The 25,454-nt window shown below is 36.7% G+C and overlaps 3 protein-coding genes across 4 annotated transcripts; all 3 read left to right on the top strand.

Moving 5' to 3' along the window:
* The first annotated feature begins 466 nt into the window (after positions 1-466).
* Positions 467-7,613, top strand: sgf29 (SAGA complex associated factor 29). 2 transcript variants are annotated; one of them, XM_046866701.1, is made up of 10 exons: positions 467-585; positions 3,295-3,374; positions 4,233-4,308; positions 4,426-4,498; positions 4,838-4,902; positions 5,268-5,397; positions 5,489-5,635; positions 5,826-5,861; positions 6,382-6,544; positions 7,149-7,613. In XM_046866701.1, the coding sequence occupies exons 2-10, from the start codon at positions 3,300-3,302 to the stop codon at positions 7,263-7,265; spliced, it is 882 nt and encodes a 293-aa protein (XP_046722657.1). In that variant the 5' UTR covers positions 467-585; positions 3,295-3,299; the 3' UTR covers positions 7,266-7,613. The 2 variants fall into 2 exon arrangements, with proteins under 2 accessions (XP_046722657.1, XP_046722658.1); XM_046866702.1 differs by lacking the exon at positions 467-585 and adding an exon at positions 1,051-1,279.
* Positions 7,614-8,596: 983 nt separating this feature from the next.
* On the top strand, positions 8,597-12,194 carry LOC124396883 (nuclear factor of activated T cells 2 interacting protein). The gene is made up of 9 exons (XM_046866245.1): positions 8,597-8,713; positions 9,615-9,734; positions 10,042-10,096; positions 10,305-10,416; positions 10,662-10,745; positions 11,031-11,274; positions 11,400-11,544; positions 11,635-11,744; positions 11,858-12,194. The coding sequence occupies exons 1-9, from the start codon at positions 8,702-8,704 to the stop codon at positions 12,017-12,019; spliced, it is 1,044 nt and encodes a 347-aa protein (XP_046722201.1). The 5' UTR covers positions 8,597-8,701; the 3' UTR covers positions 12,020-12,194.
* Positions 12,195-12,646: 452 nt separating this feature from the next.
* spns1 (spinster homolog 1 (Drosophila)) lies at positions 12,647-25,025 on the top strand. Its single transcript, XM_046865480.1, has 13 exons — positions 12,647-12,887; positions 15,000-15,206; positions 15,748-15,813; positions 15,902-16,038; positions 16,257-16,408; positions 17,368-17,434; positions 17,597-17,739; positions 18,253-18,405; positions 18,796-18,985; positions 20,438-20,503; positions 20,603-20,701; positions 20,796-20,964; positions 24,003-25,025. Exons 2-13 carry the CDS (start codon positions 15,002-15,004, stop codon positions 24,071-24,073), a joined length of 1,518 nt encoding a protein of 505 aa, XP_046721436.1. The 5' UTR covers positions 12,647-12,887; positions 15,000-15,001; the 3' UTR covers positions 24,074-25,025.
* Positions 25,026-25,454: the final 429 nt, after the last annotated feature.

The following is a 25,454-nucleotide window of genomic DNA, read 5'->3' as shown; positions in this document are numbered from 1 at the left end:
AGTTTTGCAGTCTTAATATCAGAAGATGAGCTTTCAGTTGTAATCTTTGCTAGATTTTGCCCTAAATCTTCTATCACTATAAGTGGCATTTGCTAAGTCACTGTATGCAACCATTTGTAATGTTTTTAATTATTATTATAATTTTTATTTTAGTAGATCTACTGTAAGCAATTCCCAAAATCGTTGAAACTTTTAATCTTGCTTTTTAATATTTACTTAACCCAGGGTTTAGGGTTGCACAATATTTTGTTTATAGTTTAATTTAAAAATGGTCATATATATATATATATATTATGTGTGTGTGTGTGTGTGTGTGTATGTTTTCGATGGGACACGCAAATATTCATTAATACTACCATTTTGAATCAAAAAGTTGAATATGCAAGGATGTTTCTATCATTCTTTCCTGATAATTCAAATATTGTAAATGTATTTTATAGAGATCATTGTAAAGGTTTCCAAGATATCCTAGATGCGTTTTGCAAAACATCCTCTGCAAAGCTTGTCCCTCCCAGGTTCCCGTACTAGGCCTGATCCATTACCCTGCAAACCCGATTCAAAACTGAAAATAAAGCTTCAAAACAGGTACAGCTGTAGAAATTTCAGTAATGTTTTTGCACCCTAACAATGCATTGAGATTTGGACATGGTGTTATTCGGCCAGGCAGTACATTTGAACGAGCTATAAGTTTTTAGAAAACTGCATTCGTATAGAAAATGCTAAAGCTAATGCTAGTCTTATTGAGTCCCACCAGTGAGGCTGCGCGCTAACAATCGTACTGATACAGTGAATATGTATGTATGAGTCTACACACCCTTATGAAATTGCTGGTTTTTAAAAGATATAATGACAGAAATGACAACATAAATGTGAGACTTGTTACTTTATTAATGTGACCCTCCAACAAACAAAAATCCAGAGGAAGAAAAAGAAATGTTTAATTATTGGGAGCATTTTTAATAAATAAATAAAAACACAACACCTTGATTGCGTAAGTCTGCAGACTCTTTTATAATTGGGACTCTAAGTGTCCTCAAAGTTAACCAGTCACATTAAAAATTAGGCCTGTAGGTAAATGGTACACACCTGCCACTAATTCAAGTGATTCTGATTAAAACCTGATACAAGTCAGCTGCTGTTTTTGCATTTGCTTGCATTTTTGGGGTTGCATTCCACTAAGAGTCATGGGGCCGCAAAGAGTTGGAGAAAAAACTGCAAGGGGAAAATGTTTTATAGTCTGTTTAAAGAAGTGTAAACTTTTTGGCCATAATTCTAAAAGGTATGTTTTTAGCATAAACCTCATACAGAGCACTATCTAAGGCACACCATACTGACAGTGAAGCATGGTGAGGGTAGCATTATGCTTTGGGGCTGCTTGTCTTCAGCTGTGTCAGGGTCATTTTTCAAGATAGATTAAAAAAATTAATTAAAAATCGCTCCAAATACTAAGCTATTTTGGCAGAAAATATTTTGTCCTGAAAATGACCCAAAGCACAAATTAACAAAAGCACAAAACAACATTTAATGACCTGGCTGCAAAAAAGTATAATCAAAATCCTGGATCGGCCCAGTCAGAGCCCAGACCTTGATCCCAAGGAAAACCAATGGAACGAGCTAAAAAGAACCATACGCTGGAGATCCCCTCACAATTTGAACTTTTTTGCAAAGAAAAGTGGGATAAAATAAAGTCTGTGTGTGTGAAGTTAATAGAGATTTATTCACAAAGACTTGGTGCTGAATTAAATTTAGAAGAAGCTTCACAAAGTATTAGTTGGGAAGGGTGTTTAGACTTCTGCAATCAAACTGATCTTTTTTATTTATTTAAAATTTTCCCATTAATTACCTTTATTTTTTCCAGGATTAATGTTGGAATAAAGATGAAACTTGTTTTAAAGATGTAACACATCCTACATTTGATGTTGTTATTACTGTCTTTAAATTTAAAAACTTTTCATAAGGGTGTGTAGATTTTTCTATATCCACTGTATATAGCGACTGCAAGAAAGATTTGGTCAAAGCATAGTGCGGATGCTGTAACTTATTATGTGTTGGATACACAGTTAATGCACATCTAGAAATTGGAGCATTTACAGTTTCTCACAGCATTTCTTGAATCATTCTTAATATTTGCAAACCAGTAAGTGCATTTCTCAAAACACTTTTACAAACTGCCCAACACATTGGATTTCTTGCAAAAGCCTGTACTTTTCTCAAAATCCTTAGTTCATCTTTTAAAAGCAAGTATTTGTGTCAATTAACATATTAACATCAGAAAGTCCTTTGGTTATTGTTTACAAACAATATAGTTAAAATATAGTGCATGGTATCAGAATTTTCTGATGTAAACTACGGTTTGGACTGAAAATGCACAAAGCTGAATTTCTTCTGTATGGTATATATGAATTTCAACAGCACAAATGTACACATTACTGTATGTGGGATATTGATTGCAAGAGACCAGACATATTTCACACTTTTACTGTGCTGTACTAGTGTTCATTTTTTTACTGGTTGTTCGTCTATTATCAGAAATTGTAGTTCTGCGTTTTGCTCTGTCTGTCCACGCTGGCTAATTGAAGGTTCACGAGATTCACCGTTGACCTATTTTAGAGAACTAGTTAAACACTGGTTGATCTTGATGCCATACAAACCTTTCAATACTTTTGCATTCAGTGATTTGTACAATGAACTGATGCCGAGATGTTTTGGGGGTTAAGACTTTTCAGGTGAAAACCAGTATATTGTATTTTGATCAACATGACATGAACAAATGATAAAGTAGGAAACAGCTGTTGACTGTTGTACACAATCAAATAAATGAATGTACAAAAGCATTCGCAATTTGTTTAAATCAACGGAAAATCCTTTTATTATTTGCACAAGTGAATCCATGATGTGGAGGTTGAACGAGTAGTTTTGAGAATTTCATTTCTGATCTGAGAAATGCTTTAAAGCACCTGAGAAAACCTGATAGAAATAATAGATTTAGTGCCACTTATCTCGCATCAACACCCTGATGATGTGGATGATTTTCTGCACTCAGAAAATAATTGGGTTTACATAAGCAGTATTCATTAATATATATTATTTGGATCATCACAAATGTATGCTGGTGTATTTGGTGTGCACTGCAGTGTCACCGTGTCTACCGTCTCAATGTGCCATTTTGTTGCTCATATGCACTTTAGAAATGATCCAAGTTATCCCAGGCCCTGGGGGGAACGTTGTTTCGGCTCACTGTGTGCCATATGTGGTTGTAATGATATTCAAAGCCAACATGACTACTTCTTGCAGGCGCAATGGCTTTAGTGTCCGCAGATACCAAAATTGCCGAGCTGCTGACTGAACTCCATCAACTCATCAAACAGACTCAGGTAAATGTTTAACTTTGCTAAACCTCACCCCAGTTATAACAGGGTTAGACCCCCTTGTTCATCTTTTCACTTATTTACTCATTTCAGTTATTAATAATTAATAATAAGACGACGACATTTAAATTCTCGAACTTAATGTCACTTGAGACGAACCCCTTCGACAGAAATGAATGGCAAAAATAAAAGCTGAGAAGTAAGAGATGAGAAATTCATTCATTTTTGAACGGAATTGATATTACACAATCAGGTAAATAACTGTAAGCGAACGAGAATACCAGCGGAAACCCAAAAAACAGAAGACATAAACATAGTAGGGGGATGAGTGTACATTAATCAGTACAACCTACACATCAACACATGGAGTGCAAATGAACTGCAGCAACAGCAAGTGAAGAGATTTGTTTAAATGTAAGCTCTTTAAGTTCCCGTTCACCAGTTTGTAAGCACTAAGACTATTTAATATAAGTTTATTGTTAATTTGTAATTATTAGCTTCTAGACTTGTACATTTATTAGTTATTATTATCATGTTTATGCATCTGGAACCACCTAGCATACCAGTGTTTGCTTAAGTTGATATGCCCTTTTACACACTTCCTTTTTTTCCCACTTTTTTTTTTGTGCCTTCCTCTGCTAGATGTTTAGATTCTAGGAAAGTAGGTGATTTTCTGCTTCATTAATTAGTGCAAATAAATACACTGTAGAGACGTGTCGTGATTTGCACTTACTGAATAAAACAGATCTGCACCCCCTTTAAAACACTTCTCAGCCATGCTTTGTTTCTAAAAGAGAGTTAGAAATGCTGGAAAAAACGTGGAAATGTTTTTGTGATGGGGCTCAATAATCTTCTGATTGTCAGGAGGAGCGCTCTCGCAGTGAACACAACCTACTCAACATTCAGAAGACACATGAACGGATGCAGACAGAAAACAAAAGTGGGTCTCTATAATCATGCATTATCAGCATTGTGTCTCTTTTTTTTAACTTTAATACAAGCTATGCTGTACTAACTAGCAAAACAAAAAGACACCAGAACCTTTTTCTTTCCCCAGCTTCTCCATACTATCGGACAAAGCTACGTGGATTGTACACCACAGCAAAAGCAGATGCAGAGGCTGAATGCAGGTAAATGCAATATAGTACATATTCATACACATTTTCTTGATCTAGGACTCATCCCAACTGCAGTACGTAAAACCCACCATTCAGAAATGAATATATAAAGCCCTGATATGTAATTTTGTGCTGTAAGAGAAATCGCTTTTATCAGTAATCATCTCATTATTGAGATAATCACTAAACACTACAGCAATAATGCACTAGAGCTGAACTTAGGGGGACGGTAATGAGACAGCGCCATCTTGTGGCATTGAATACATGACGCTGCTACTTTGATAACTTTCTAGCATCTCTATATAACAGAATTGCTGAGTAGTAATATCTGTCGTTTCCCCCCCCCCACAGTATATTGCGCCATGCTCTTGACAAGATTGCCGAAATTAAATCACTACTGGAGGAGAGACGGATTGGTAAGTTAGTGTGTGTGTGTTAGACAGTTTAGTGTCAAAGTTTAGGTGTTTATGTATTGAATTTTTAAAATTACAAACTAAGCAAAGCGGGAACCAAGAGACTTTCAAATCTTTATAGGTTTTATTGTGACTGGAACCTTAGTAATGGGGAAAGGGGAACCAGGACATCAAAACAAATAATATCAAACAGTATAAAAATTTCAAAACTCAAAATATACATTATTTTATGTAAAATCACACATATCCATACCTACTGACTCAGCATTTAATATTTTACCAGCAGTTGGCACAAAAGACAGATTCTGACAATTTTTATTAACAGCTGACTAACCCACCTGTCCTCCACCATTTTCTCTGTCTTCCAGCTGCAAGGATGGCAGGGGTGTACAACGACAGCGACCCTCCCCGAAAGACCATGCGCAGAGGTGTTCTGATGACCCTGTTACAGCAATCTGCAATGACGCTTCCTTTATGGATCGGCAAACCGGGTGAAAGGTACTGCTTTTCTTTCTCCACTTTTCTTTCTTTTTCATAGTTAAGGGGAGTAGTGGGACATAATTCTGGTCCTGTTGTTCCTCTGCTTTAGTCCACCTCCTCTGTGTGGCGCAATCCCCGCGAGCAGTGACTATGTGGCAAAGCAGGGTGATAAAGTGGCAGCTCGGGTTAAGGCTGTGGACGGTGATGAACAGTGGATCCTGGCTGAAGTGGTCAGCTACAACCACTCCACCAACAAGTAACTGTCTACCAACTAAACTTACCAACTTCAGTTCTAGCAACTAAACTTATCAATTTTAGCATCTGTAGAATCAGTGACTAAGCAAGTAAACAGTTACTGTGTGATGCTAAGGAATCTAAGTAGAAACTTTTCAGCTACTTTGGCTGTTTTGGAGTTAACTTCATTAACTGCTACATTCTTGTCTTAGGTATGAAGTGGACGATATCGATGAGGAGGGGAAGGAGTAAGTGACATCTAATATCTTTTTAGAAATTTCCCCACAATGTGACGAATAAAGGTATATCTTATCTTATACGAGAGTCAACAGTAAATTCTCAAATCTGACGGGTCAAAAGGTGTTGAGTAACTTTTTTCAGTGGCTTTGACATGGTGTAATTAAGAAAAGAGTCTCCAGTGTCACCGATTATAAACATGAGTAGGATTTGCCCAATGAAAAAGTCTTATGATCGGAGAATTTTTCAGATTCTTGCTAACATGACAAACTGATATATTTATTTATTTTTTTGTTTCATAAACTAAAAGAGAAATAGAGGCTGGTTAGAGAATGGCTGTTTATAGTGGTTATGACCTAATTCATAACAAGAACTAGTTTCCTGGACTTTCCACAGCATTAAATATAACTAAACACAAATAAAACTTAATTAAAACTACCATTGTACATTTTGAAGATTTTTGCTCATTGCAAGTGTATGTTACACTGCTGTGTGTATATTCCCTGATTATGTTCTCCTCCTTTGTTCTAGGAGACACACACTAAGTCGAAGAAGAATCATTCCGCTGCCACAGTGGAAAGCCAACCCAGAGACAGACCCTGAGGCACTGTTCAGCAAAGATCAGCTGGTGCTGGCCCTCTATCCACAAACCACCTGCTTCTACAGAGCCCTGATTCATAACCCCCCACACCGGGTGAGCACTGGTGGGACGGTTTTAGAAAAGAAGCAATGCACAGCATACAAATAAAGACAGCAAAAGAAATTGTATCAAGTTTTGACAAATGATCAAGTTTCCATTAGGTTACAGAAATGTCATGGAATATTTCCATATCTCTATTATTCTTTATACTATTAAAATATATAAATATAATAAAGTAATTAAGAGTGGAAATCCTAGACAGTACATATCACAGAGATGCACAAAATGACAGTTTTGTGAGCATCAGCATTTTCGATGTAGCTGCATTGTTCTTTGTCATTCACTTTCAAAACTCGGCGGTAACCATAATGTCTCAGGACTGACATTTGTTTTATTGAATCTGGACTGGTGCCAGCAATATGACTCCCTTGCCAAATAAAAACTCTTAAAACAGTTCCAAATGTATGGCTCTTCTTGAGCTGAAAAGCTTAAAGCTCTGTCTTAATTGTAAATATAATGTACATTTTATTTTTTTACAATTATTCTTTTACCCAGGAAGAAAGTATGTGCCTTCATTTATATGGAATATAATAACTGTCTACATGTTATGACAAGGGAATATTCTCTAATCTTTTAACCATTGTTATTTCAATTGCAGCCCCAGGATGACTACTCAGTTCTGTTTGAAGACACGTCCTATGCCGACGGCTACTCACCGCCTCTCAATGTAGCCCAAAGATATGTAGTGGCCTGCAAAGAGAACAAGAAAAAGTGAGAAGCAGAATGAAGACCAAGACCTGATTTAGTGCTCTTTAAGTTAGTGGTGAATCAGACTCCTGCTGTGTATAATAACTGTCACCAAATGGATTTGAGTACAGGACTGAATCTAAAAAGACTGAATATGAACTCTGATAAAAACCTACATGGGATGTCTAAATTCGTGTTTATATTTGTACATGACTCTTGACTTATTACTGGTGTGAATGATGAATTTGTATAATTTGGGTTGTGTGTAGATTGTATGTGTTTTTGTACAACATTTCTGTCAGTGTAGCGCCAAAGAAAAATGACTGCAGAGATAAAAAAAGTGGAGAAAAATAAAGGAAGAAAACTTTTTCCAAGACTTTTGTTTGGTTTATGTTTTTGGTTTATTGACTGCATTTAATGATTATGCATGATTTTTTTTTTTACAGTAATTATTTGGAATATTGTGTTTACTTTCTGTAAAGGGGACATAACACAATCAATCTCGTGTTGTTTCGGTCAATCTCATGTATTCTTGAGTACCTATAGAGTAGTATTGCATCCTTCATATCTCTGAAGAGTCTTCAGTTTTTATCAGATTATTAAAAGAAAGATACAGCTTTTACAGCTAACCCTAACTTCTCTCCAAAAACAGCCAAGCCCCTGGAAGTGTGCTTGGGCAGAGCTATAATAAAACAGGAGAACTTTATTGTCTTATATTAATTGGATGGAATTAATATGGCTAACAATTAGATCCAGCCATATACATTTCATCCAGAATCAGATCCCGAGTCTGAAATTGAACATCAAGAACAACAGCAGCAACATCAATAGGGGGACGTGTCTATATGGAAAGTACTAAACAAGGTTATCTCCACTCATATATATAAAAAAAAAAAAAATTCTCAAACAAGTCCTGTGCGGTGCTCCTGGTGACTTGCCCATACAAGGAATTCCTTCCTTTATGATGTCATGAAGGGCCATACTAGAAAAAAGTTCCCAAAATGTATACAAACCTGGAAAGAGTGTATCTGACACGTTTATACTCTGCCATATGTCCAAATTGTTTTTTGAAACGTATTTAGCTACGTGAGAATCCAACTCTTTACCAGTATAAACAAATCTGCATGAAATAAATGCATTAAATAGCATTAGAACCCCCTTAGGTCTGGTTTTTATGAACATAACAAAGAAGATAATAGATATCTCATGAATTTGATTTTTATTTTAGCAAAATGTTATATTTATAAATGTAAATATACCAATAATATACCAATTTTACCTATGTTCATCTGTGAAATCAAAATAAAAAATTCCATATATATATATATATATATATATATATATATATATATATATATATATATTACAGTTCGAGCTTGCTGTTGCTTCCGGATCTGTTCTGAACTGCTATTGGCTGAAAATGTACTTCCGCATCCACCTGGTACTGACGCGCGACAATAAAACATGGCGGAAGCTGTAAGTGTCGATTGTGTGTATATTATAATTCAAATATGTTTATGTTGCACTTTACATGCTGTGAACGACAGTCTATGTGTTTTATCTTGCTAGTATTATAATAGCATAACTACAATATGAGGATAGTTAACAACTGTTTTGGTAGGAAATCGGGATGAACCACGGCTCAGTTTATTTAACATGAAAACATGCACAACAATGCCAGGGGTATATATAAAACAGAAACTAGAGTTGCATATTATAATACTGTAAAAAAAAAAAAAAAGGTTTAGATTTTACATTTGTGTAAGAAAAAAAAAAGCTTAAAGTATAAATTGGTTTATCAAAAAATATTGTCCATTTTCGTGGTAACCAAAACAGAAACTCTTTGTATTACAAAGTAAAACTCTATGATAAAAATACACAAAGAAAGATGCAAAAATAAAATTTCTTCCAGAACAAGACTGACAGTCCCAGAAGAGATGAAGAACAGATTCATCCTCAGCACCACAAAATGAACATAAAGGATTATTGTGTGGAAATATCTTTTTATAATAAATCTTGGTAGGATGGGTTAGATCCTTAGCCTGATTGGTAATTAAATGTTTAGATGTCCACACTTTTTCCATGGAGTGTTTTACTAAGCGACCATTCCAATATGACACAGCATATTGTAATTCATCTGTTATGACCAGAAGGAGGTTCAGGCTCAGGGAGTGTCCAAACTATAGTTGAAATAGTCTTACACCATTTGTCTCTGTCCTCCTTGGAAGGTTTACAGTACAGATTGCTTAGTGTTGGAGTAATCTTTTTTTAAGGTTTAAATGGTGTCTATATACCACATTGACCATATAGTATCGTGTTCCTAAATCTAGATGCTTCTTTCATTATGATCTCATCTCTTTCCCTTGACCTTATCCAGGCATGTGACAGTGACAGTGATGTTGAGGTTACAACACAGAGCCGCCCAAACCCACCGCCTAAACGAAGGCGTATCCTTGACCCTTCAGCCTTTACAGCTGTGCCTATTTACTCAGAAAAGGTACAAAATAATTAGTCAATTCACAACTCCCATGATGTTTTCCACCTTCTGTCACATCTACTCTGCAGGGTTCCACCACTGCCCATTGAGAGCACTTTCTCTCAGCAGACTGCATCTTGCTTGCTGAAGTTGAATAATGGACATTCTATTAGACTAGTAGATGTGCTGACACTAGCACTGAATTTAGCATCTATTAAAGATCACCAAAATGATTTTTTAACTGTTATGACAAAATGCAGCAAAGGACCAGGATAGTTGTGGTTTGTTTTAAAAAAAATACTTGATAGTCATCAACATTTTATTTCAGGTCACACGCAGCTTACAACTGAAACCAGCTGTCTTCAAAAAAGTCGACTGCACAGGTAGTCCTTCTGTATTTTCTTTAAATAGGTGCACTTTTGCAGCAAATGAAAAGTCATTCATGTGTTTTAGGCCACTCACGGTCACACACAAGTCCAGTACTGAACCTGCTATGTTGTGTCATGCAGAAGTTTCACTTTGTTTATTTCTATCTGGTTGTAATTATGTATGGATATGGAATCCAATGCTGCTGTGTTTGTGGGTGAATAGAGGTCAGTGAAAAAGAAGTCAGTCTGTGGCCTCTGTCTACAACCAAGATGAAGAGGAGACCAATCAACATAAACCTGAGTGATTCTGAGGAAAAGGAACCAGATAATATTCAGTGAGTTTTACTTGTGAATGTATTGGTACTTATACAAGCGCAAGAACGATTGAGCAAATTACTGAATGGATTATTTACAAAATATGGGTAATGTGTTATTTAATAAGCATAATATACATGAGATCATCTAAAGGGACTTATAAGTGAGTATTTTCTCTTTCTCTCTCTCTCTCTCTCTCTCTTTCTCTCTCTCTCTCTCTCTCTCTCTCTCTCTCTCTTATTCTCTCTTTCTCTCTCTCTGACAGACTGGAGAGTAAAACTGCCTCTTCACCTTCACCTCCCAGCACCCCACCTGTTTTTAAAACTAAAAGAGCAAACAAACAATTAAGGTGAGCAAATTATTGCAACAAAAAAGCGAGAGAGATTATGACTTTTATTAATTACAAACATTTAGTAATATTGTATAGAAAAACTGATAAAAAAAAAAATAATCATGAAGTTGTGAGACTTTGCACTTCTAAATTTCTGACACTGTAAATAATCATCCTTTAGTTGTTCATTGTGCATTTTATAAAGTAAGTTCAAACATAATGGCACTGAAATGGTAAATGTATGGGTAAAACCGCTCTTTGCAGGGTTAAAAAAAATTCATTGTAGAGTTGTTATTGTTTCAGAGAAATCAACAAGAAATTGGATGCACTTCAGTCGCTCATGTGTTTAACACCTGAAAGACCTGAACATATTCCAGACTCCTGTGACATCCCCTCCAAGATAAATGACCGAAATGATGACGATGACGACATTGTAATCATTTCATCTAAGAATAAACAGAAACGACCTGAGCCAGAAGAACATGCCCGGGAAATCTCACTGAAATTTCGATGGCGAATGGATGTGCACAGAATTCTAGTGCTTTCAGTAAGATGGAGTGCTTTCACACTGTAATAACACAATGTCCTACTCAAAATGATAGTTGCTAAGGGACTCTGATCTTTATTTGATGTACATGTTTGGCGATATAATGATCTGCCTTTCGTTTGCAGACAGATCCTCTGAGCAAGGCTATAGCTCAGTTATCTGTCAAACTTAATGTCCCGCCCTCAAAAATACTTGTACTGAGGAACGATGATGAGCTTTCAGTGCACTCCACAATCACACAATTAGATCTTGGCATTGCAGACATCATAGGTGAGTGAAATAGTTTCTGATTTATCGGTTCATAGTGATTAGTCACTTATTTATCTACATACATCTTGCCTTTTGTGTCCACTCTATCAGACTGTCTTGTGATAACCGATGACAAAGAAGATGAAAGCATCTGTGATGTCATCACTCTGCGACTTCAGGGCAAAGAAAAGGAATCCACAAAAGAATATTCTTTACACAAGGTTGTAAAGTTCTAAATCTTTGTTTTTGCTGCTTTTTGTTCATGTTGTCAACTCGAACACAGTGACATCCATCTTTGTGTTCTTATTAATTTCTTACTCTCTTCATCACTCAGGATGCTACTCTGGGTTCCATCCTGTCACAGTACACTGCAGGTCTGTCTGCCACTGCTAAGCGCAAGGTCAAATTCCTTTTTGACGGATTAAAGGTGACACACAATCAGACACCTTCACAGCTGGATATGGAGGATGGTGATGTCATTGAAGTCTGGACCTGATTTCTGTAACAGTGTTTCATATCAGCTACCTCATTTGCTATATTCTCTTTTTAACAGCTAGATTTGAGTGTAGTTATAACTTCTGTTTAATAATTAAAAAAAATATATATTACTACATGATGTATACGGTTTGGTTATTTATATAAGTTGCAATAAAGAAAAAAGTTTAAAAGCATTTTAGTATCCTTTTTTTGCCCACTCTTAAGGTTATATAATACAACAGGGCTCACCAAATGTTTCAAAATCTTCAGCCAAGCTTCATTATATACACAATATCTGAATATTTAATAAGATCAAGCTTATTGTTTATTTAAATTGTATTTAAAAAAGGTAAAAACGCATTAGCTTTCTCAGTTTGTGTTGCACTGACATAAATAATAAACCTATAATAAATATACATGTAAAAATGTAACAGTTTTTTAAAAACTGAATTCCTGCTTGCATAATATTGATTATAAATGAACCTTAAGTTTTCCACAATGTTTAGTTCTCCATAATGTGCCACGCTTCTGTTGATCATGATCTCTCTATCATGTGAGGACTATTTGCTTTATTAAACGCGTGGTGCGTGAAGGGGGCGGTGCCTATACAGATGTCTTATCCTCTGGCCAATCGGGAGTCCATGACTTAAGAAGGGGGCGTGACAAAACTCCGGAGCTAATTCAAGATGGCGACGCCGTAGTGCAGTTTCAGAGCAACAACTGACTCAACAAAGAAAATAAAAACGGAAAAGTGAAACAGCTGTATTATCGGGTTGCTTGGGATTTGTTTTAAACAATTATAGCTTTAAACCAGTAGCTTGAGCCTGGCGCTGTAGTGAGCAGTTTGAAAGTGCTGTAGCCGGACTGCCTTCACCCCGCAGCTGCAGGTAAACAAACAGACGCTTCTGACTTTCAGCACAATCCAACCATCATAAATTGTTATTGTTTTATATAATATTTTGTTGCCTAATCTGTGTCTAAGTGATAGTCATAAGTAGGTCATATGGGCTGTCTGTAGAAGTTAGAAATAAAGTGTTTCCATGATGTGTAGACTGTGACATTTCTTCATAGTGTCATGTGATCTAATGCTCCTGATGTCTCACATGATATAAATATCTTTTTTGTTTATCTTTCAGGATAGACTTAAAGAATTATTTTCTTTATGATGAATATATTTGTTTCAGTTTTACTGTCACCCAATATGGTCTTCTATTTATTTTCTAGGAGTCAGCTGCCTCGCACGCGCTACTTCAATAACCTATATATTTTTTTCAGCTCTTTGCTCAATACTCAGTATATGGAGGCATGTAGTCAGCAGAAATAAGTGCAGCCCTGTGCGATTTTAGCTCTGACTTGATTTCTGCTATAATTTACAATAAAAATTACATTAAGATGATATAAATGTGTTTACATCTGACATGCCACTGTAAGGCAAAATCATGCGCATAAGTATGCATGTCATGACTCTTTTTACCAATGATTTTCGAACAAGGCAATGTATGACATCTAAAAGAAAGGATGATACAAGTGAGACCCTGATGATCAAAGACATGCCAAACAAAGTATATAAATATCACTTACAGAACAGGAAATGCAAAATCACATCATTTGTTTTTTTTGGTTTTTTTAAATGAAAGGAGTCTTTATCAAACTCACTAAAATACTTCTTTGTTGAAATACAGGGTGTCCCAAAAGTGACGTCATCCATAAATTGGGTTATGAACTTGTTTAGCAAAATGTAATAATATTTGGAAGAAAAAAAAACATGTTTACCATTTCTTTGTAAAACCACAGAAAGTCACCTCTCCCAGTAAAGATGAACTGATAACAGAGCTGATGTTGAGCATGTTGTTACACATTAATTTCAAACTTGTTTCCCAATTAATCCATGAGCTTAAAAAATATGTTCTTCTTAGGTCAACAGGATTCCTAAAAACTATTTAAAGTAATATATAATATAAACTAAGTACGAAAAAAAATGAAAGACATTCATCAAAAAAAAAAAAAAAAAAGAATTTTGGTTGGAGACTTTTGGGACTTCATGTATCCTGTAATCTTTCAGGGTCAAATCACATTCTTAAAACCAGTGGAAATGTCATACATTTTGTTCTCCTCTACCATTTATTTAATGTTTAATAATAGTAATTCACAGGTCATTATTTGTTCTGGGTCCTGGCCCCATATGTGTCTATATACAAGTCAACATTTCAGACAATATATGAAATAATTTAGTAGACTCTCAGTTTAGTATTTTATAATCAATTAATGTCTGGCTCTTGGATGACTGTATTCACATGCTCACACACAATTGAATTGATTTTCCAGATTAAACAGCTTCTCCTTGTGTGTGTTCAGCTTCACTGAAGCATCAAGCTGCAGTCACACTGGACTTTCTAAAAAATTTTCAGATGAAAATGGGCAGCAACCAAATGTGACATTGTTAAATTAGAACATCTGTACACATCTGCAACGCAAACCAGGCATCTTCTTTCTTTCTTTTTTTTCTTTTTTTCTTTCTTTCTTTTTTTCTTTTTCACAATGTCGACTTTGCATGATTTGTGGCACTGTTATAATCAGTGATTCTTCATTTTGTACTTCCTTAAGAGGTCACACCATGAAGTGAGGTATTGATATCAGTTTGGTCACGCTTCACGTGATAAGAATTCACAATTTCACCAAACTCGAACTTTGGAACGTGTCCTGTTTCCACAGTTTGCATGCATTGAACAGGAGTCATAAAGTGCAACATAAACGCCGGTTTATGTTTCAGTAGTACTTTGTTTGAATATTGATCTGAGTTTGTAAAGCCATAGACCACCTCTCCTGATTACTTCTGCTTTCTGGGTAGTTTTATTTTTGTTTTTTGTTTTTTTTAAACGGATCAGTATGTATGCTTTAGACTCTTTTTGATGTTGAAAGAAAAAATAACTTTTTTGATGGTTCCCTTTTCTTCTCTCTCTCTCTCACTCTTTCTCTGTGTGTCTTTTTATGTACATCAGCGATGTCTTTCGGCAATTCGACCACAGATACCACACCCTTCTTCTCGGATGATGAGGGGGAGGGGACAGAAGTGAAGGGGGAGGCCCGGCCAAATCCCCCGGAGGAAGAGTGTGCAAGTGGAGTATCCAATAGCCGAGCATTGATGACCGTGGTGGTCCTTTGCTACATTAACTTGTTGAACTACATGGACAGGTTTACTGTAGCAGGTAATATATGAGAGGTCATGCACATTGTGAATTTCATATATATTTTACAAGTTCTAGTTAATTCATTTAATAACAAAAACTAAAAGGCTGTCAAACTGATGCCATTCTTTACCTGTCTACCATGTCAACTATTTCCAGGTCTTGTGAATTGTATAAATAAAGAGAGAAAATAGACTGGAACTTGGGAGCACTGAAATCACGTCTTTCATTTTACTTAGCAGTCAGCATTACTTCCAGCAAAAGTTCTCCAAGGCTATTGATGGATCACATGTGAGACTCATGTGATCTCGCTCTGAAGTGTTATAATGCAGAAGCACATTTGCTGAACTGTTGAATGTCTGCATCAGTGTCAGCTAAAGCAGCTGTAATCTGGAACAGGGAACTTTGTCTGGAGGACCTTGCACTCAGTCTTTTATATTTTGTTGATATCTACTATAAATAAGCTTGAAACATAACTGGCTTTAGTTTGATCAATTTTTTTCTTTTTTAAATGGAGATAATTTGGTCATCGAAATTGCAAGTGTGGTGTCCTTTCCTGTAGGTGTGCTTCCTGATATTGAGAAGTTCTTCGCCATCAATGATGGCACATCTGGGCTGCTTCAAACTGGTGAGGAGATAATGATGATGATGAAGATGATGATGATGATTATTATAATTTGCTAGTATTATTATAAACAGTTTCCCTCTTTTCTCAGTCTTTATCTGCAGCTACATGTTTCTTGCTCCTGTCTTTGGCTATCTGGGAGACAGGTACAACAGGAAGTTGATCATGTGTGTGGGCATCAGCTTATGGTCTTTAGTGACATTGGCCAGCTCCTACGTTTCCAGAGATGTTAGTACCAGAGCTAAACCTGTTCTCTTCTTGTGACTCATGTTTTTTGAATACATTTGCATGCTTAACAACATCAGATTCAGAGTATCTCATTATAATTTTGGACTATGATTAAGTACCTGGTGTTGATTAATTACTCTCTGTTTTTTTTTTTTTTTTTTTTTCGTGTGTGTGTGTGTGTGTGTGTGTGTGTGTGTGTGTGTGTGTGTGTGAGACAGCATTTTTGGGCTTTGTTGCTGACGCGGGGGCTTGTAGGGATCGGTGAGGCCAGTTACTCGACCATTGCTCCTACCATCATCGCAGACCTTTTCATTAAGGAAAAGAGAACCGCCATGCTCTCTGTCTTTTACTTTGCCATCCCTGTGGGCAGGTGAGCGATATACTAAGGTGTTTCTAACCAGAGCTGTAAAGCTGCAGAAAAAGCATCTATTAGATATTTTTCTAAACTTTAGCAGGTTACTAACAATCAGCTGATGAAGAGCTGTGACTAGAAGTGCTAGAATATTTAATGATTATTTTTTTATCTGAAAGTTGGAAAGTATAATGATTTCATATTAGACTATTCTAAACAGTTATTAATTTGCATTTCAAAAATGATCTACGTACTCCACCTGGATCCTATTAGAATATCCCATACAGCACACTACACAAAGCCCTACAAATCATAGACATGCTACCACTGGGTCAAGAGTATTTTAGAGAACTAAAGCTTTCCTAAGATATGTGAGCGACACAGTTAGTGGATGACTTCCTGTTCTTTATTTCCGCTTTAAAATCTGAGACTGACCGCTCAGTAAAAAATAAAAGAAGGGACATGAACATTGTGGCCATCATCTGAGTTTGAGATTTTAGCATAGTTGTTCTTTATTTTGAGTTTTTTTTATTTTGCATGTCTGGAAAGTGTCAAAGGATGTCATTTAAACATAGGGAACATATGTATTTGAATTTGGTCTTTTACTTACTTTGTGCACTCGTGCAGCCACATTAATGCATAATCACAGTTCATGTTTTCACTTTCTGACACATTCACCAGGACCTCATTCAGCAACCATGTAGTTCTCATCCAGAACCCTAAGTTCTGTAAAAGTTTGCACAACCTTTACAGAAAGATGCATCGAAGATTTTTGAAAATGGTCCATCTTTTTTATTTGTATTATTATTATTTTTTAAGACGCATGATTGTAAATGTTTTGCTTTGCCGTCCACAAAAAAAGATTCACATTATTTTTATGATATTATTTTATAATATTTCTAGACTAATGATTAAATTTATTGGTTCTCTTTCTTTTCTTTTCTTTTCCTATGTCTATCTTCCCACACTTCTTTCAGTGGTCTAGGTTATATAGTAGGATCAGCAGTGGATAAAAGGGCACAAGACTGGCACTGGGCTCTGAGGGTAGGTCTTCTAGCACATCTATTGCCAAACTTGGAGTTTTGTTCTGACATGACTTTCGCACTTGCAGTAACCTTTATGCCTCTCTCTCTCTCTCTCTCTCTCTCTCTCTCTCTCTCTCTCTCTCTCTCTCTCTGTCTCTCTGTCTGTCTGTCTCTCTGTCAGGTGACGCCTGCTTTAGGTCTTATAGCAGTGTTTTTGTTGGTGTTTGTGGTGAAGGAGCCTAAGCGTGGTGCTATTGAAGCCCGGCCTGAGCACACCCTGCATAGGACTAGCTGGATTGCAGACATGAAGGCTCTCTTCAGGAAGTCAGTGGATTTATGATTTGCCCAATTTTGTACATATTGATGCTCTTTACACTTGCCTACTTCACTTGCCGTTTCTCGTTATTCTGTAAAATCCGGTTCATTGCTTAGTTCACAGACTTTCGTTGACTGACAGTGTGTCATGTCATTTTGTTTTAGCCTAGACAATCTTCGATAATTGCCATTATAAGATCTGTGTGTCCTCATCCTTTCTCTTATCCTTGGACATGTAAAGTTAAACTTTTAAACTCTGCTCGGGTTGCATCACAGGGCAGAGTAACACACTCTATGGAAGAAACGATTTGCACTTTTCCACATATGTAAGCACACGGACACCTACGAGTAGCAAGTGTCATTATGACTGGTAGGGGAAAGAGAGTATACCTCTTCTATCGCCTGTAAAGGCTTTAAGCCATTAGTGGCTGTGTCATTGTCACAAGAATATGGCAAATGATTTTCTGATGGTCAATTCTGTTACCTTTTAACTGTATCCTATTACTTTCTCTTTTTCTGTAGTACGAGTTTTATTCTGTCAACATTTGGCTTCACGTCAGTAGCCTTTGTCACAGGATCGCTTGCTCTTTGGGCTCCTGCCTTCCTCTTCAGGGCAGCAGTCTTCACTGGAGAGAAGCAGCCGTGTATAAAGGAGCCGTGCGACACCTCTGACAGGTCACACATGCACACGCTTACAGTCACTTTAATGCATGTGACTAGCAGAGTGTTTTATGGATATTTGTGTCTGGGATTAATAGCATGATTTCTGCTTATATGGTGCACAGATGTTGCAGATGTTTTTAGTGCTTTGCTGCTTTCATTTTAACATTAACAGTGTCAGTCTGAAATCACCTTCTGCAGCAAAACTGGCACACTATTATTTCACAGTTACTGTTAAAGTTCAATGAAAAAGATCTTATTCTATTGTATTTTGTCTGGGCGAGTTTTTGTATTTTAAATATACAAACCAAAAAAATCCTTTTAACATTCACATACACGTTGTGTCTCCTGTTTATTGCAGCACAGTGTATGATAATTCCAATGTCTTTTCTCTATTCTCTCCAGCCTGTATTTTGGCGTCATCACGTGTGTGACTGGTGTGTTGGGTGTAGCGATGGGTGGAGCAGTCAGTCAGCGTCTGAGAATGAAAACGCCACGTGCTGACCCACTCGTGTGTGCCGCTGGCCTCCTCCTTGCCGCTCCTTTCCTCTATCTGTCAATCATCTTTGCCCAGGGCAGCACCATAGCTACCTACGTGAGTCTGCTACAGATTGCTTTCGACGCATGCACAATCTGTTTTTTCTCTCATTCGCACTCTTGCTCTTCTTTCTCACATTTCTTCTTTCACACTTTGCACGCATTGTTTGCACATCTGCTTCATTTTTTTTTTCTCTCCTATTTATTTTCGCTATATTTTTGTATTCTTTATTTATCATTGGCTCTGTGATTTTATATTTAATTAAAGAGATTAAGTAAAATATTTTATATTTCTAAATGCATTGGAATACTAAATTATCCTGAATTATTATTATTATTATTATTATTATTATTTTATTCTTTATTTTATTTATTTATTTATTTATTTATTTATTTATTTTTACTGCTATAGACTGGAACACCATTAACTATTTATATCAGCCACCCAGGGTGAAAAATTCATCTAAAAAATAAGATTATTCCAATCTATCCCCTTCTTTTTGCATTGATTCAGACATTTTTAGCACTGACATTTGGATTTATTTTCTGGCTACCCAGAAATCTGGACATTGCACACATTTATTTTTATTCATCATATACCTTTTACTATTTAGAGTTCAATAAAAATAGTGTCGCAGACTTTACATAGTGCTCAATAGTTAGTCATTTGAAATGTACCTGCCACCAAATTCATAAACGGCTTACATACACTCACTGACCACCTTTTTAGGAAAACTTCAGGTAAACCTGTTTATATATTTAATTATCTAATCAAGCAATAATATGGCAGCAGTACGTTGCATAAAACTGCAGAAACTGTGCACCTTCCACCCACAGAACTGCCACTCGGTGGGTGTTTTTTTTCTTCATTATCACACTATTCTTTGTAACCTCTCAAGACATTTGTGTGAGAAAATTCCACTCAAATCTCAGATCAGTCTGTCCTGAATAAAAACAAACAAAAAAAGTCACAGAGTTTGCACTTTTTCCTCATTCTGATGTTTTATGTCAACATTAACTAAAGCGCTTGCCCTGTATTATGATTAGATCCACATGACTGACTGATTAGGTAACTGCATTTATTAGTTAGTTGGTTGATTTTTAACATGCATAGATTATTTTTGTAGATAAACTTCAAATGAAAAAGTGCTGAATGTGTGCTGTAAAAAAAAAACATAAATAGTTTAAGTGTAAAATGTATACATTTAGCTTTTTCTGCTTAAAAAAATTTATACTTCATTATGATCTATTGGAAAGCTGAATTTATGTAGATTTGGTCGCAAAAAGTTTCAGAAATTCATTTGATTTTCATTTGAAAAAATTATCATATAAATAAAAACAAAAAAAAGACTCAAATATTACTTGAATGCATATAGTGTTTCAGAAATGTGACGTGCATTAGCGTGTATCTGTGTTGTAAATGAAATGCTGCACCTTTGCCTCTTTAGTTGTGGGTGCCTCCTTAGTATGTTTTTGGGTGACCTTTGTGCATATTTCTTGTTTGACTCAGGTCTTCATCTTTTTTGGTGAGATGTTCCTCTCGATGAACTGGGCAATCGTTGCTGACATCCTGCTGGTAAGCTTCCTCCTCAGCGTTTATTATGGAGTTTGAAAAGTTGTGGCATGACCGATTTACCTCTCTGTCTTTCTCTTTCATTCTTTCTCGCTCTCTCAGTATGTTGTTGTCCCTACACGGCGCTCCACTGCAGAGGCTTTCCAAATCGTACTCTCTCACCTGCTAGGAGATGCAGGGAGTCCCTACCTAATAGGAGTGGTATGTGCTGCATTTTGACACAGACATTGAGCTACACCATTCATTCTGTTGCCTCAATCCATTGAAACTTGCCCATATTCCTTCCCTGTTGTAGGTGTCGGACTCACTGAAGCAAACGGATTCTTACATGTGGCAGTTCCGCTCTTTACAGATCTCACTCTTGCTCTGTACTTTTGTCGCTGTGGTGGGTGGAGCCTTTTTCCTGGCCACAGCCCTTTTTATTGAAAAAGACCGACATCTTGCTGAGAATTATGTTCCCACAGGTGAGTGGGCCGCTATGAAACAAAATTTATTTGTGCTTCTTTTGGTATCTATATTTGTTCTCCTGCCATTTGACATTATTTAAATATGCAATAGCCATCATTGTTTCGTAGTCCAGAAGAGCAAAATTGGCAATGCCCTTTGGGTGGGAGGAACAGTGTTTTTCTTCCCTGTCAGTCACAGTGACACTAACCAGTCAAAAAGCCCAGATTCATTCCTGAATGTGATACTTTAGTCAATGTGCAGCTTGTATAGATTTACTCTCCTCTGAAAATAACTCAACATACAGCCATTATTGTCAAAATAACTGACAACAAAAGTATGTACATACTAAGTGAACGTCAAATACTAAGTGAACATGTCAAAACTGTGTCCAAAATGTTAACGATGGTGCTCACTCAAAATATTATCAAGCACTGCCTTAATACTCCTGGGCATGGAATTCACTAAAGCTGCACAGGTTGTTGCTGGCATCCTCTTTCACTCCTCCTTAATGACAGAGCTGTCGGAGGTTAGACACATGGTGCTTCTCCACCTCCCACTTGAGGATGCGCCACAGGTGCTCAATATGGTTCAGGTCTGGAGTCATACTCGGCCACTCAAACACCTTCACCTTTTTCAACATGGCAGCTGTCATATTGGCATTTGGGGTTATTATCAGGTTTGAAAACTGTTGTTCGGCCCTGTTTCTGAAGGGACATGTTGGAATCCATGTTTCCCTCAATGAACCACAGCTGCCCAGTACCAGCAGCACTCATGCAGCCCCAGACCATGATGCTACCACCACCATGCTTGACTGTAGGCAAGACACAAATTTCTTGGCACTCCTCACCAGGGCATCACCATCTTATCTTGGTCTCATCAGACCACTGGACATGGTTCCAGTAATTCATGCTCTTGGACAGGTTGCAGTCAGCGAACTTTTTGTAGGCCAGTTTCAGAATAGTCTTCCTTCTGGGACATTGGCCAAGCAAACTGACTTGTTGCAGAGTGAGACATATGGTCTGAGCACTGACAAGCGAACCTTCCGTTTCTGCAACCTCTAAAGTAATGCTGGCAGCACTCATGCTTCTTATAGCCTCGGTCATCTTTGTGGAAAGCAAAAATTCTAATTCTCGAGATGCCATGTTGAACATTCAGTGGTCGGTATCAGAGAATTGTCCTGAAAACACCTAATTTTAACTGTTCTAATACAAGATGAACAAATGTGTATGGTCCTGGCAAGCAGGCAAAAAAATGAACATGATGAATAGTACATGTGGCTTTGCCTGGTTAAGTGACGTACAGCTGTTATCACTTAGGTGTACTCACTTTTGTTGCCAGCAATTAAGACAATAATGAGTGTATGAGTTCAGAGGAGGGTAAATCTATACTGAAGATATAGTAAAATGGTTGCTCAAATGTGAGGAGTGTACTCACTTTTGTGAAGTACTGTCTCTGGGGGGAAAAACTCATTTGCAAAAGCAATGTAATTGCACTTTAAATTTTAAATGTTCTATGGCATATTTATAATCCCCTCTGAAATTAGAAAAAAAGAAAAAAAGATTTTGTTTTTGTTGTATATTGAACACATTTGGGTTTGCGATCAAAATATGAATGACACCTAGATCAGGAAATGAATTTCTGATCCATTATGTTAAACAACTTGGAACCGGGCACTTCTAGCACTTAATTTATAGGTGAACAAAAAAGATTTTGACCAGTCCTAAAGTAAATTAAAATTTATATTTGGTTGTATTGGCCACCTGGTAACTGCATCAAGCCCAGGGACCTGCTGACATACCCACACTGTTGCATTTTTTTTGGGGGGTCCTTTACAGGCTTGTATGGCAGATTCTTTAGTTTATTTGTTTTGAGGGTCCATCAGTATCCTTTTCAGGGGAGTGACTTGGGTTAAGTCTGGTGATTGACTTGACCAGTCTAAAACCTTCCACTTTCTATTCCTGAGGTCTTTTTTTTTTGTGTGTTGGCAGTGTGCATTCAGTCAATGTCCTGCTGCATGAAGTTGTTCCTCTCAATTGAACTAGATGCATCTTTCTGTAAATCGACAGACCAAATGTTTCTGTAGATGTCTGTATTATTTCTGCTGCTACCATCATGCGTTTCTTCTTCAATAAATAAAAAAGCCCAAGCCACACTAGTTTTACCATGCTTGACCAATGTTTCAGATCATGAGAAGCTTTCCACCACAATGGTAGAGGTTAATCTTGGCTTCAAAACGTTTCTATCTCAATACTTCCGATTCTTAGTGCTGTTGAGTGGGCTGCATCTTGTGGTAGGGCCTCTATATTTCTATATTATTCTTTTTTTAAATGGATTGTGATTCCTATGCTGTGGAGTTTGATGGGATGTTGGGGTTTTTTTGCTTTTATTAACAGAACCGTATGTTCTTAAATGTTGTTTTATTTTGGCTGACCTGTCCAATATCTGGATGTTGCACCAGGTTTTTCTTTTGATTTATCTCTCTTCTCCACTTTAGAATGGCTTGATTTTCTCCCATAGAGAGCTCTCTGGTCTTTATGTTGGTTTATCCTTTAACAAAATAAAAATTTGCAGACTTCACAGGCAAAACCCAGGGTTCAAATCACAAGTAGACATTTTTAGATTAGAAGGAAAAGGGACAGCATTGAATATACAACTGCAAGTCATTTTTAGACATCATTTAAGACTATTGATCGTAATTGTTTAAACAGGACACACCTCTGCAACTGAATATACCTGATCTATGGTCTAAATCTGATCTACATTCTTAATCCCAAATAAAGAATTCACCTCGCCTTGTACACCAAAACCACTCAAAAACATGACCAGTAATTATTCTCTCTGAGAAACTAATTTGAAAATTATACATACATATGGCTTGAATTAAAAGGAATAAAGGTTTATTAAGAGTTATGCATCCATAAGCATGTATTATATATGAGTTTTACAGAGAAATATGTTCATTCTTGTCAAACACAGATTTGTTTGATAAGCCTGTTCCTTTAATGTGTCACAGGATGGCAACTAAGTGTGAAATGACTTCTCTGTTTTTCTCTAGACGATGCACCGATTGTCGTCCCTAAAAGAGGAAGATCCACGAAGGTGTCTGTGTCAAGTGTTTTAGTTTGAGTAAATTTGACTAAAGACCTTGAAGAATCTAGAGAATGCTCACTACACTGGAGGATGTGGATGGCTGTAACTGAGCTCAACACCACTACTGGAGTAGAAAGGGATGAAGAGTTTCACTGATTGAACTTTCACCTGTTCAGGGACTTTGAGGAAAATTTATGTTACATTTATATTATTAACAACTTTATTATTTTTGGGAACATGACTAACTATAAGGAAGTGCGACCTTCTGGAGGACTTTTTTTCTGGGAATAAAATGAGCTCTCCAGCATTTAGCATTCCGGCATTCTGAGAAGAGATGTGTCTCATATTGAGGAGCACCAAAGACTGTCGAATTGTGTCGAATGGAGAACACATCACGAGATAAAAGGCACAAATTGTGTTTTATACCTTAAGTCAAAAGGAGGAGATTTTAACCTTTAGTTTATTTTAACTATTATTTATGTTTAATTCATTTTAGCAAAAGTATATTCACTGATATCATTTCACTGTCCTTTCTGTAATCACACTACATGATCATAATGACATGACTATGCATTGCTGTGTAATGTTAACGCTTCCTAAAGAACCTCTACATATGCTACAGTATTTCACATTATAATCCCAAGTATAGCTTTTATTTTTAAGATTTAAAAAAAGGGTCAAAATAAAACACCTACCCTTCTGCATCTATCCAAGTTTTTATGATTCTGAATATTCAAGCGTTTCCTGATTCTGATTGACACTGCAGATCTTTAGGATGTGCATTTAAATAAAAAGTCATTCCTTTTTGTTATTTATTTTTTTAAGATTTTGGTGTTTGTACAAAGCTAATTTGGAGAAGCTATCGTTAGGAATAATGAGGTTTGACAACATGTTCCATTTTGTTAATTGTTAAAATTCTCTTTGTGGGGGGGCTTCTCTAGTGATGTAACCTGAATGCTTTATACTATTAAAATTCTCAGCAACAGTATTTTGCACATCTATAGAGTCCAAATCTTTCTAGTTCTTAACACGTTGTTTTCTGTCTGCTCTGTCCTCAGCAATCACCTTTCCAGCAGTGTTACTGATCCTGCTACTCACTCTGGTCTCTTTCTCTCTCTCTCTCACACACACACTCACACGCACTCTCTGTTGGGGAGTGTGATGTTGTCTTCAGTTGCTGTGGTTTCCTGTTTGTAGGTGGGAGAGACAGGTTCTCACTACATTGCAAATTAGCCGAGCAAAAGCAACATGAAAACAGTTCTCGACTGCTCTGAGCTGTAGTGGTACAGTGATGATTTATGCAGCTGCTTTAATGCAAGCATGAGGTGTTTCTTGTGTGCATGGATGCTAAATGTCATGACTTTGGCAGCTGAGAACAAGAGCAAATGCTGAAATGAAGCATGAGCTGATATTTCTG

Source organism: Silurus meridionalis, chromosome 14 (genome assembly GCF_014805685.1).
Source record: "Silurus meridionalis isolate SWU-2019-XX chromosome 14, ASM1480568v1, whole genome shotgun sequence".
NCBI classification, from domain to species: Eukaryota; Metazoa; Chordata; class Actinopteri; order Siluriformes; family Siluridae; genus Silurus; species Silurus meridionalis.
Note: the sequence above shows the minus strand (reverse complement) of the source record. Positions and strands in the feature narration are given on the sequence as shown.

Coding starts and splice junctions, on each gene's coding strand:
- sgf29 (XM_046866701.1), top strand. CDS start 3,300: ATGGCTTTAGTGTCCGCAGATACCAAAATTGCCGAGCTGCTGACTGAA. Junction 5,398..5,488: donor ATCGGCAAACCGGGTGAAAG/GTACTGCTTTTC, acceptor CCTCTGCTTTAG/TCCACCTCCTCTGTGTGGCG. Junction 5,636..5,825: donor TACAACCACTCCACCAACAA/GTAACTGTCTAC, acceptor TTCTTGTCTTAG/GTATGAAGTGGACGATATCG.
- LOC124396883 (XM_046866245.1), top strand. Junction 10,097..10,304: donor CAAAAAAGTCGACTGCACAG/GTAGTCCTTCTG, acceptor GTGGGTGAATAG/AGGTCAGTGAAAAAGAAGTC. Junction 11,745..11,857: donor AAGAATATTCTTTACACAAG/GTTGTAAAGTTC, acceptor TTCATCACTCAG/GATGCTACTCTGGGTTCCAT.
- spns1 (XM_046865480.1), top strand. CDS start 15,002: ATGTCTTTCGGCAATTCGACCACAGATACCACACCCTTCTTCTCGGAT. Junction 18,406..18,795: donor CCGTGCGACACCTCTGACAG/GTCACACATGCA, acceptor TATTCTCTCCAG/CCTGTATTTTGGCGTCATCA. Junction 20,702..20,795: donor GTCCCTACCTAATAGGAGTG/GTATGTGCTGCA, acceptor TCCCTGTTGTAG/GTGTCGGACTCACTGAAGCA.